Below are 13,601 nucleotides of genomic sequence, written 5' to 3' on the forward strand. Positions count from 1 at the left end.
ATTACAGGTAAAAGAGGCAGTTCAGAAGTATTATGACAAAAATTTTCTTCTCATGGCATGCACAAGTTCAAAATATCACAAGAAATAATTTAAGATATTATTCCTTTAAAAAATAAATTTACCCCAGCTTATGGATTTTATGTATGAAGATTATCACAAATCAGAAATTTGGGGGGGGGGGGAGGGGCAGGAAAATTTTAATCTTTTTCAAAAAAAGTTTTTAGTTCATATTTGGTATGGGAGCAAGTAAACTATTAATAGTTTAAATTTAGGTGGTGGTTATGAAGAATTTATGGACCATTTTGGCATTTTACAATTCGGTTCTATTTTGGACAAATTCATTTTGTCAGTAACAAATTTGAATAAATGTAATGCTATGGAACTCTTAAAGTCAGCCCACTAGCAAGGAAAGCAAAATATATAACTCTATAAAGCAATAAGTTAATTTATTAACATTACTAAGATAACTATTAGATTTGTAGCTCTTAGAAAAAGCATTTGAGACTAGAGAAGTTTTTAGTAACTTTATTTTCTAAAACTATGTCCTACAAATAATTTTTTTACATTTTCACTTCTTTAAAAATAAATAGAAACAAAGACAAAAGCTTATCTTGGTACAGGTTTAGAGTCAGCCAAATTCAGCTTTCAAAGAGTTAAGTTCAACCAGAAGAAGCTCTGCACTTGGCCTCTGGGAAGCACTGGCTCTCCAGCAGCACTGGATAATCTTCTCAAGTCTTTTCCCAAGGACTGCGTCAGTGAAGACAGCTGCCGACAGAGATGGTCGAAGATTATAGGCCACTACAGCATAGAGCACGTACTGACACTCCCCCAAGTAAGGCACCTCCTGAGTAATCATTTGCCAGAGAGTGATAGCAAAAGAATAGATATCAGCTTTGGGTGTTACAGTCTCTCCCTTCAGGAGCTCTGGGGCTCGGTGGGTATATGTGCCACCTAGGTGGTAAGAAGGAGTCTGTAAGCATGGGGGTTCTTCTAGCTTCTCAGAACACCCAAAGTCACCAATTTTGCAGACATCCTGTTCACTGATCAGAATGTTAGCCGGCTTCAGGTCCAAGTGCACAATGCTTTGTGTATGAAGGAAATGCAGTCCCTTCACAACATCCAGGGCATACTTCAGACACTTTGCCAAATTTAATTGCTCTCCAGCACAGCAGTGAGGCTCCACTTCCTCCTCCTCTTCATGGCAGCTGGTAGCTCCGTATATGACTTGGTGTAAAGTGACATTGCCACCAAACTCCATGATTATGGTGCCTAAACTATTAAAGCCCACAGGCGTGCGGGTGCTGGCAGCCACAACCCCCACGATGTTGTCATGGCGAAGCCTTGCTATGTTGAGCTCAGCCCAGAAACTGCGCTGAGATGCTAGTCGGTTCTTGGTGCACCTGTTCACTTGCTTTATGGCCACCAGCACACCGTGGTAAGTTGCCTTGTACACTGAGCCGAAGCCCCCAGCTCCCAACCTCTGTAAGAAGCACACCTGTTCCCAGTCAATGGAGCACCAGGCTAGCCTCCGTGGCAGTCGTGGGGCCCTGGGAGGAGTGGCTCCCGCAAAGAGCTTCCCTGCCCTACCTGGGAGCACCGAGGGGCTACTGCAGGGCCTAGAGTCCACAGAGGGAGAAAATTCACCCGGGAGGTAACTGCGCCGCGGGAGAGGCGAGGGCATGGCTTCTTCGAAGTGGATCCAGAGTGGCTCAGGTAAGTGAAAAGAAAGGCAACCATGAGTTTGGGGGCATGACTGACTGCCTCCTCCTTTGCTCCACCCCAGCCTTTTTCTCTTCCTTCATTTTCCCCATATGAGCCGCATCTGTGCTGTTACTCAGCAAGGGTTTCTATCAGATGGGGGAAGACAATCTGAAGCACACGAGTATCTTTCAGATGAAAGCATTTCCCTTCAACACTTAAAGTGAATTCTTAGAACAACAAACTCTCAGATAAACAGCACTGAGCTGCCCCAGGACACACCCGTCTTTTACACTATTTCTTATTTATATTAAAAAGAGTACCTGCAAGTATCCTTTGCTGAACATTATCAGTTATCAGACTAAAAAGACCACAACAGTGCAATGAAATTATTTCACACTTTGCAGGCTATAATGATTGCCAGTGTTATTCTCTGGCTGTATAAATCATTTCCAGGAGTTATTGGCACAAAGAGTTGAAATATGAAAAACTGACATTTGTTTATCTGATTATAGGGATAATTAGGTGCAACCTTCGTATATGGATAAAAAATTGAAACCTTAAAGTAATCGATCCAAATAGAATCACTGATACAGGTCAAAACATATACCTCCTAAGTTCTTCACGGGAAAGGGAAATTCTCTGACACTTCATTCAGTTTATAGAGCAAATTAGCAAGACCTTTTAGCAATGTATCGACCTCCTAACAATCTTTTCATTCCACGTTCAGCCCACCCAGTATGCTCACTTGCAAGAGAGATTCCAACTCCACAACAAATGAGTTGCAGAAGCTTTGACACAGCTGTTGGGGGAGGAAAGAAGAACAAAACTGATTCAGAGCCACAATAAGAGCTTCAAATAATAACAAATATGAGAGAATCCTATGAGAGGAAAAAACCTGAAGAAATAAAATTGAAACAGAATCACTAGTGCCCGTATATAATGTGAAAAACCAGATGTAGAAATTAAATTCAGGGTCTTGGTGTCCAACCGTAGGTTTTTCCCTTTTTAATTTTTATAATAAAAATTAATTTTCATTTCATATCTTTGGGAAAAAAGACCAACAATATTAACCTATTCATTAAAAAACACAGGATAATGTTAGGATCTACATTTTAAAAAAATCAAATGGTAAACTATTCTGAATTATTGCACTTAGAGCATATAGGTGATGTGTAACCACATTTTTATGATATGTCTATTCTTCTGAAATATATTGGTTCTGAAAAGATATTAGTAAACAAAAGCCCTTTTAAAGTCTGTGGAGCCCTAGAATAGGCTTTCTATTCTATACTGTCTGCCTTATTATGTGATATTGTGTGTAATAATTAACCTGTTTAAGTCTCAATCTTTTCACTTAAGAAATTAGTATGATCATTATTAAAGTAAACTTTTCTATTGGAACAAAATTAGGGGAGCCCTGTCCAGATTAATAATAGGAAAAAGCTATAAAATGTAAACTGAATTATTTTAATAGAAATGCAGTTATATGAAGTTGTATTAAACCAAAAATTTTAAGAGGATGATAATATATGAAAGCAGTAAAATTATATTTTGTGATAAGTATATAATGCAAAATTTCTTCATTAGTCATCACATAGTTGGGATTATAATTTAGGGCTCTGAAACTGAACTGTGGTATTAGGAGTACTGTGAATATTAGCCAAATAAGAGCAAAGGAGTGCCTTAACCTCCTTGGTATTAGACATAAGGCTAAATGATGTGACTATTATCATACAATGTTTTTTAAGATGCTAGCATAAATCATTTTTTGAAAGTTTGATTTTATTATTTACATAAAATATAAGGTATTATTGAAAATATGATACTCTGTGCATTTACAAACCTCAAGTTCATTAAAACTGTCAACTGCCCATCTGCATGAGAGTATTTAATTGAATATACATTTTTAAAACAGTTTTTGGGGCCAGAAGACCTGAGTTTCTTACTGTTCCTCAGTTTCCTCACCTGCTAAGTGAGGAGAATATGCCTGCCTCAGTATTGTTGTCAGGATTAACAGAGTTCCAGATGCTTAGATCAGGGCCTGATAAGTAATATCTAAATGCTAATTATTATTTATAAATCTAAAAATATATATGATTTATACCAATAAGAAAGAGTTTTTAGAAAGTATTGGTTTAAAGTATACTCTACCAGAGCTGAGGCAATGCACTTTATTATAAACTAAACCAATCTGAAGTTTGAATAGTTTCTTTGTGCACATGTATTTCATTTGAGGTTAGAGATAAAAGAGCATATTGCCTTATTGTTGTATACTAAACATGTGTAGGGTTAACACTAATCTGGTCAAATACAATAAGCTTGTCACCCCCCAAAGAATGACAAAAAATAAAATTTGTTTACAACAGAGTAGGCTGTCTACCCTAGAGCTGCAAATGAAACAAAAAAGAGAGGGAGACTGTGTGCGCCTACTGAGGAGCGAAGGACTCTCTGGTTCCTAAAGGTTTTGAATTCTCTTTCTGCTCTTAGGCAGCATGACTATTGAGCTACTTCAGTATCAGGCAAACAACAGCACATTTATCACAAGATGTGAGAACATATCAGAATTAATAGCTCATCGAATTTGATTTCAATAAAAGAGATTCAGGAGCAGTAATCGTGGGAGGGAATCTGTTGGTGCACACGAAGGGCTTGCGACTATGCGGAGGGCGTTGGCGCTACTTGCCAGACCCTACGCCCGGGATCCAGGGCAGCGCCGGCAGCCAGAGCGCCGCCCCTCGCCGGCCGGGGTTCTGGAGGGGCTTTCCCTGCCCGAATCTCCAAGTCAGTGGAGTTGAGCGGCTTCTGTTGAGGCAGCTGGGCCGACGACGGCGCCTCTTTCCCTACACGGCGCACGGCTTCCGAGGCCTCTGTGGCCCTGGAGTCTGCACGCGTCTCGTCAAGAACCGTAGCGCGGTGGCGCGGGCCTTTGGCCAATTGTTTCGGGGGTGCTGAGAAGCACGAGGAGGGGGCTGTCACCCCCAAGGCTATGTGCTGCCTTAGGGGAAATGTGCACCGAGCTGCTTTGTTTCCTTGCCTTTTGCATATACAGATTTTTATTTTCCCTTCCTTTAAATTCAGAATCATCACGTAACCTCTTGGAAGACATTTTTAAAAATGCCTGTAAAGTCAATGTTGTTACCGCCTCGGAGTGCTACCCCACATGAGCGCATGCGCACTGAATGACCACTGCGTCACTGCGGGACAGTGTTTCCCAATGGTCTCAGGTTACAACCCAATTTCAGAATGTTAAAATGTGAGGGAACACGAGAATTGGAGTCTTTGAAGTGTTTTATTACTATTTACAAGCATGAAACTAAGGTCGAAAGTTCACATTTGCTTTTTTTTTAAACTAAATGACTAAGGTAAAAATGAATGCATGTGCAGTATTAAGATACATAAACGATACAGTCAAACTTGAAAAACATTTTTTTTACTTAAGTAAAATTGTACGTTGATATTATTCTGAAATTTGAATTTTATACTTAGCAATGTATTCTTGTTTCCATGTCAGTACAGCTACTTTAGCTTTTGTAACATAATATGGTCAAGGGCAGAGCCAAGTTTTGTGGGGTCTAACATTTTTCAAATTGGGGGAATCTCTTCAAGAAAAAGATTTTAAAATTAGTTATGGAAGTGAATATTTTTTAGATGAGAAATCACCAATTATTAAAGAAGAGATGGTACATATATGCAATGGAGTATTATCCAGCCATGAAAAAGAATGAAATCTTGCAATTTGCAGCAACATGGATGGACTTTGAGGGCATTATGCTAAGTGAAATAAGTCAGACAAAGAAAGACAAATACCATATGACCTCACTTATACATGGAATCTAAGAAACAAAACCAAGCTTATAGATACAGAGAACGGATTAGCGGTTATCGGAGGCAGGGGCCGGGCGGGGGGCGGGGAGGTTGACAAAACAGGTGAAAGCGGTCAAAATATACAAACTTATAAATAAGGTACAAACATAAAATAAATAAGTCATGGGGATATAATGCACAGCATGGCAGCAATAGTTAATAATATTATGTTGCATATTTAAAAGTTGCTTTTCTAATTCTGTCCATTCATGGAGATTGGTTGCTGTTATCTGGGATGATCACTTGAATTTTGTGTTTTGACTCTTAAGATACATAAATATCGTATGTGTTTACTTCAGTAATGTTTAACTTCTAATTTCTCTTTTAGCTTGACTGGACTTTAACAGGGAAATACCTTTCAAACTGGTTTTAAAGACCTTTAAGCTAAATGGTATCTTGCAATTTTTTCATATTTTAAGACCATAAAATTTCCATGGATATTTGAAATTGTATCTGATTGAAATTTGGTATTCTTGAGTGACTTTGTCCAATTTATGGTCAAAATTTATGGAATCATTCAACTGGCATCCTCCCTTAAGCCAGAAAATGTTTTTTAATTATTTATGTAATATTTACTACATTTTGTCTTTTCCACTGATAAAGTAAGTGAATCAAAATAACATATTTGAAAATGGATTCAAAAGTAATGTAGGCTATTCAGTTTGCCATCTTTACTCAACTTTATGGTAATTTTTTTCTTGTGTATTATTATGGACTCATGGCTTTCCATAGATGCAATCTGATTTAACCAAGTGCAATAATTATTGTTTTTTTACAATGCTTGTGTTCTTTTGACACAGCCCCATTAATCTGAGTTATTCCTTGTCTCCTGGTATAGCAAGTTGCCCCCAAACCCATAATCCTAACACAGACTTAGAATCAGCCTATTCTTTAGGGTATCCTGGGAAAATGGCCTTAGAAATCATAATAGAGAAGTTTACACATTAGGCATATTATTGAAGCCCTTGTCCCTAGCTCATTTTAGCTGACAGCATTGGAAAACATACACTTTTTTCTCCTTTCAAAAGCATAGGTTCATGTCAGTATTTCTGACTCACACCTAACATTACATTTCCTAATTCAAACAGCTCAGTTTTATAATTTACCTCCCCTTTCTCCTTTACTTAAAATCTTGATTCAAAACAAAATCAATGTAATGACTTCTTTTATCTGAAAAAGTTATTAAATAACATCAAAGGTTTTTTTGCAGTTATTTTTATCCTTATACTGAATGTCACTAAGGATATGTAGTCTAACTATTTTCTCGTGAATTCATTCATGATAGCTCATTCTTTGAGACATTGTTATATTACATATGATTAGTTTAATTTGTTTTCACTTCTGAGAGGTTATCAGCATAAATAACTGGGTGTTTTCTTAGAAGATAATGGTTTTCAGCCAGCAAGGTGTTTTTGCTTGTGTGATATTCAAACCCTGGAGGGTGGTAGAAACACAGTTAGCTCAGTCTATTTTATGAGTTGGGAGTGGGGAATGTAAGGAGAAATCAAGCAAATGAATTTCCCAAGTCCTGTGTGGAAGTTTCATTTAGCCACCATCTGATACATATTTAATGACCAAATGAAGTATTACATACATAAGACTCATATACACTGGGTAACCCGGGTAGCCGAATTCCATCTTCCATTCAATTGCTGGTAATGATAGAACCTGCATAGTTTAAAGTATTCCATTAAAATTAAATTTAGTAAATATTAATACTAAAGCCTTTAAAATTTATTCTCTTTTTAGTTTCCTGTTATACTATATACCATTCTCCTATTAAATTAATATTATACTATACTAAAGTTTAGAATGTATAAATCCAAAATGATTCTCTAAGTTGGTTTTATCACAATTCAGTGTCAAAATCTTTCATTTTTTCCAGGAAGACTATAAGGAGGTATGTAGTATCTGCTTCTGAGAAGCAAATTGCAAGACACAGTTAGAAGTGCAAGAGATTTACTAGAGAAAACATCTCAGAGGGGAAATGAGGAGGAAGCTGGGGACAGCTGGAAAGATGTCAGATCGAGATATAGGTCCAACCCTTATGAAGGACAGAGGGAAGGAAGGGAGGTTGAGTGCAAGAATCTTAGCCTGCAGTATAGTTCTAAAAAGATTTGGTATGGCTGATTAGGAGCCTCAAGTCAAGGTTGCCCAACAGAAGAGTCTCATGCCTCCTAGCAATGGCTGGCTTTAATGCTACACACAGTCACTGATTGGTAGCAGCCCTGGGAAGCATAGCTTCAGTGCAAACATCATGATGAATTTCATAGTGCAGCTCTGGGGCCATTGGACAATAATACTCTCGGGATTCAGTGATCTGAGAGGTGCATTTTTATGGTCACTCAGGTACTAATATTTTAAAGCTTTAAAGATTTTGTCTGAGAGTCTTCTACTCGGGTCAAAATTCTGATGTCATTTTGTACATAACTATTATTATCCTAATTTCTAATTACAATGTAGAATTCCAATTTTTAAGAAGACTTTGAGTAAGGTATATTTATTGTTGACCTGAAGACTATGTTTACAAAAATAGACATATTTGCTTAAAACTCATTCTTGTAAGTTTAGCTTTCTACAAATGCAGTGGACCCTTGAACCACATGGGGATTAGAAGGACCCACTCCTGTACAGTTGAAAATCTGCAGATAATTTTTAACTTAGTTGTCCTTGGGTATCTGCAGGGGATTGGTTACAGGGCTCCTCTGTAGAGAGCAAAATCCATGGATGCTCAAAGCCTCTATATAAATGGCCTAGATCAACGCATACAGTCAGCCCTCTGCATCTGCAAACTTCCAACTTTGTACTGAAAAACTTTACAGGTATTTATTGAAAAAAAACCTACATATAAGTGGACTCATGTTGTTCAAGGGTCAGCTGTACATATATACATTCAACCAAAGGAGTCAATACATAGTTGTATATGTAATAGTAGCAACAGAACCCATAGAAGCTTCCAAGCAGATCATTTTTGGCACAGTACCCCAAGTGCTTTTTGGAACTAAGGCCATTTTTTTAATTGGTAAAAAAAGAATTGCTTATACATTTGCATGTGTGCATGGTTGGATGGATAAATATATAGGTAGGTAAATAGATGACAGACAGATTAATCATAGGGTATATATAAAAATGTAAACAATTCTCTTTTTACTTTATACACACACACACATTTTTTATCTTCACCTGAGGACATTTTCTTATTGCTTTTTTTAGAGATAGAGGAAGTGGGGTGGGGGGAGAGAAATATCAATGTGAGAGAGAAACACCAATCAGTTGCCTTCTTGTATGTGTCCCCACCAGGGACCAAACCTGCAACCTGAGTATATGCCCTGACCAGAAATCGAACCTCTGACCCTTCTGTGCATGAGACAACGCCCAGACCAACTGAGTCACACTGGTCAGGGCAATTCTGTTTTTATTGATTAAAAAATTGCCTTACTCAATGTCTCTTAATAGGCTTTTAAAATATATCTGTAAGATCTTTTAATATATCTATATCTATATAAATTATGTATCTTCTCAATGCCTCTTATTAGACTAACACTTAAAATTTCAAATACAAACAATTCCTTTCTCAACTGGCCTTCTGAAGTTTAGACTTATATGAGGAGACATTTACTTCATTTTTATCTATTCTAAAATACTCAAATGTTCTACCTTTAATGGACAAAAGATATTTTAATTATTTCTAGGATATAGCTCCTCAACAGCTTGAGAATTTCAGTGCTAATGCTTTAAAGTTTTATGTGAGAGTAAGAAACATACTACAGTGAAGTTTCTGGCATCCCTGGCCTACATCTTTAGAAATGAAACATCAGGAAACTTGCTGAAACTCCATACAAGGTGATTTTAGGTGACTCTGGAGGAGAAGGAACCCAAATATTTGAAAGTCTTTAGCTCTTGTTGAGATGGGGAGACCAGGGTGAGTCAAACTTGGGCAGGAAATTGACAGGCAATCTTCTAGAGTGCTTCCCTTCCAGGAAATTTTGTCCCCTTTCTTGGCAACTTATGTCAGCTCATCCTTCCATGTTTACCGTGGATTGATCTGGTTGGCATGGTGGTTTCCCTGATTTTCCATTAAATGTTTTAGGATATCATAGTCCCAGGATCATAAAAGGGAAATTAAAATTTGGGATCATCTCTGGTATATATATTGCAGATTTTACAGACAATTCACTGTAACGATGCAGTACTAATTGAGGAAAGCTGGAAATGCTTTGTAACATTTAAACACAGTGGTGCCTATGCTATGCTCATCTAGCCTAGCCTGGGGAGAAAAGATTATTTTATTGGCTATTACAGGAAAAATATAAGGGGTGTGTGGAGGGGGAAGGGAGGGAGAGAGAGAAAGAGAAACAGAGGCTAGATGAAAATATTTAATATATGATTCCTACCTGAGACTAGTGGATGCTGAACTCAACAAAGCTGGGTACTGGAGTCCAAATATGGTGACTCAGGACAGCAGTGGGCAAGTGAGGAAGGGAAGAAAGGAGGCTTACAAATGTCTAGTGACTCATTCTGCAGGCTCTTTTGCTGAATTCACATTCCTGGTTGCAACAAATTTTGTTAACCATACCAAATTTTTTAAGAAATAGAGATTGTGGTCTCAAACTTTAAGACTATCATTTATTTGTAACATGTATACAGAAATAAGGGTTAGAGAAGTGTACACACAGAAGTCAGTGACTTAGCTCCCTGGTCTTAAAATCTCCAAGTTTTGCTTGCTCTTTTAATCATCTTTTTTGTGGAACAACTATAAGGAATTAAGTTTAGCAACTTCAGCAACCCATTACTTGGGTAACCCAGAACATTTCTCAGAATTATTTATGTGTTTGTACAAGGGTCTTCTGTGAAAAAATGAAGTGTGTGGGAAGGGGCACCTGTCTCATATGGTAGCTACAGGTGCTTCTGGGAGGGATTAGTAGAATCTTCATCTAAGGCATCCCTGGGTCCTCAATTCAGGACACCAGTGAACACTTACATGTTCTGTCATTCACAGAAACATTTGATATAGGCTTTTGTATTTATTAGATCACTACTGTATAATTTTTATGTTCATGGACCAAAACAACTGGAGGCGGATTTGGGGTTTATATATCTCAATTATCATTGACACATTTTAAAAACCAGTAAGTTACCAATTACTGAAAAAAGAACAGCTTTGTCCCTTCCACAATTGACTGTAATCCCATATGACCCAGCTCTCAACTACAGACAATGTGCAATTATATGACCAGATGTTATTAATAACTTGGGTCCATATTGGTCCCACATTCAGCCCAACCAATGGAAGGGGGTGGCTACACAATAATTAGTCCCAGATGACCCCATAGAAGATAGCAGACATTCTGTAACTTGTGTCATTTTTTCACCCAAAGGAACAGTGTTAACACTAATAGTGTTGATCCAGGTGAAGTAGAATCATGACTCCAACTCTGAACAACAACAGCTAGAGTCAGAAGATGTAGGGTCAGGGAAACATGCCAGAAGATATGAAATTGCTATGTCTCCGTTTTGGATGGCTTTGGATTTTAGGTTGTGTTGTCCCATTTCAATTATATGTTTCCAGTGCTTTTAACTTACACTACTCTTTGGTTTGTTTCTTGTGTAATTAACCTACATCCTGTCTTCCATGTTTATATCCCCCAATCAATATATCATCAATATCATAGGTGGCTATAATATTTGGCCATAAGTTTAAATTCACCAGGTCAGTCTGGCCTACCTAGAGTGTGAGCACATTTTAGTCATTTTGGACATTTACTTCTCCATAAGTTCCAGCAGTAAAGGGGGTTCTTTTCATTTTTTAGGGTTTCCAGGCTAGCTAATTGTTATATTCTCTTTTTCTTGGCCATGATGATTGCTTCAGTGCTTTTCAGTTGCAGGAATTTTCTAGAGCAATGAAGAAACAGTACCTTTAGCGGAGTGCTTACCTGAGAATGAAGTGAATGCAGAATAAAGCAGAGTAAAGATTTGGTGGGAGAGGTGGACCCTACTAACAACGTTTGAACTCTTAGGGCTAATTCTGCATGAAGCAAGATCTTCTCACGGACACATCGATTCTGTGAGCCACTAAACAAATTACGTCTGGGGGAATGGTGGGTGTGAGAGTTTCCCTAAAGGCTAGTGAGATATGAGCCGCCCTGCCTGCCGTCACCTCCCTTTGTCACCTAGTTTTCTTACTCAGAGGCAATCATTTTCAATTTTTTAAGCTATGTATTTGGGTATTTATCTCCTATCCTGGCATACACATCTGTGACACTCCTTTTCCAAAGTTGCTACTTTGGATGGTTGCTACCACCTTGAGTTTTGTCTTTATGTTTATTCTTGGAATTCTCTGCCTCTCTCTTAGTTTGGATCCACTTTTTCTTGAATTACATGCCTTTCTCTTGCCCATTTTAATTTCTTGTTTTGGTGGGACACGCCTTTCAGTAACTTCCTGAGAAGGGGTACATGAAATGTATTTTTTTCACTTTCTATATGTCTGATAATATATTTTACCATGATATTTGATTACTGATTTGGCCAATCCAAACTATATATTGAAATTAATTTCCCCTCACAATTTGAAACAGCTAATGAGATATTCAATGCTCCTTTCTTGGTGCTTTGCATGTAACTCATTTTTGACCTGTGGAAGTTTTTAGGATATATTCTGACTTAGAGATCTGTTGTTGCATAACAAATTACCTCCAGACTTAGTGGGGTTTCTCTTTCCTGTGTGTTATCTCACAGTTTCTGTGTGGTCAGGGATGTAGGTGCAGTTTAGCTGGGGCTCTCACAACACTGCAGTCAAAGTTTCTGGGGCTGCAGTAAGGGTTGTGATAGAAAATACAACTGTCTTCCACTTTCACAGGCTTCTGCTTTCAGTTATCTCAAAGATAACTGAACCACCTTTAAACTGCTGAGAAAGAAAAAAAAACAGGCATCAAGCTATTCCTTTTTGTTTTTTGCAGGTGCTGAAGAGGGATTCAGGGCTGGCAACATTAGCGACCTCTTTGTGGTTTACATTTTATTTTTTAACTATTTTTAATTAAATTTATTGGAGTGCCATTGGTTAATAAGATCATTTGGTTTCAAGTGTAGATTTCTATGATACACAATCTGTATATTGCATTGTGTGTCCACCATTCAAAGTCAAATCATCTTCTGTCACCATATATTTGTCTTTCTTTACCCTTTGCTAGATAAAGCTATTCTCTATCTAGCAAAAATATTGGTGAAAATGAAGATAAAATGGACTTTTTCAGGCAAACCAAAGCAGAAACAATTTGTTTCTGCAGGCCTGCACTATCAAAAATGTTAAAGGAAGTTCATTAAGCAAAGGGAAAATGGTAACAGGTGGAAACCTGGACATATACAAAGGAATAAAGATGATTGGAAATGGTAGCTATATGGCTAAATATGAAAGGTTCTTGTCATTAAAAAAAATTTCTTTAAGCCCTGGCCGGGTGGCTCAATTGGTTAGAGCGCCATCCCCATACGTCGAGGTTGTAGGTTCGAACCTACAGTCAGGGCATATACAAGAATCAACCAATGAATGCATAAATAAGTGGAGGAACAAATGATGTCTCCCTCTCTCTCAAATCAATACAAAAATTAAATTTTCTTTAAAAGACCATTGAAAATAACAATGATGATAATAAACTTTAATTTAGAACATAGTAGAAAGTATGACAACAATGGCACAAAAGAGAAAGGGGAGAGGGAAGCATGCTGTTGTAAATTTCACATTATAACTGAAGTGATATAATATTATATGAAGGTAGACTATGATTAGTTAAGGATGTATATTAAACCTTAGAGGAATCACTAAAACAATAAGACAAAAAGGCATATAGCTAATAACCAACTGTGAAGATTTTTTTTAGAATCCTAAAACTCTACCAGAAACAAGTCAGGAAAAGAGGAACAAAATATAAATATGACATAGAAAGCAAGTAGTAAGATGACAAATTAAAAATAAATTCTATTAATGATTAGCATTTAAAGTAGGTGGTCTAAACACTCCAATTAAAAGGTACTGATTGTCAGAC

General features: G+C 37.4%; 1 protein-coding gene across 1 annotated transcript; it reads right to left on the minus strand.

Moving 5' to 3' along the window:
- Window positions 1-628: 628 nt before the first annotated feature.
- MOS (MOS proto-oncogene, serine/threonine kinase) lies at window positions 629-1,717 on the minus strand. Its single transcript, XM_054581941.1, has one exon. It carries the CDS (start codon window positions 1,679-1,681, stop codon window positions 629-631), a length of 1,053 nt encoding a protein of 350 aa, XP_054437916.1. The 5' UTR covers window positions 1,682-1,717.
- Between the last annotated feature and the right edge of the window lie 11,884 nt (window positions 1,718-13,601).

This window comes from Pteronotus mesoamericanus, unplaced genomic scaffold (assembly GCF_021234165.1).
Source record: "Pteronotus mesoamericanus isolate MK-2021 breed Mesoamerican mustached bat unplaced genomic scaffold, CSHL_Meso_final contig_1165, whole genome shotgun sequence".
Taxonomy (NCBI): Eukaryota; Metazoa; Chordata; class Mammalia; order Chiroptera; family Mormoopidae; genus Pteronotus; species Pteronotus mesoamericanus.

What these genes read in the sequence shown, in the direction of transcription:
- MOS (XM_054581941.1), bottom strand. Translation starts at nt 1,681, where the DNA reads ATGCCCTCGCCTCTCCCGCGGCGCAGTTACCTCCCGGGTGAATTTTCT.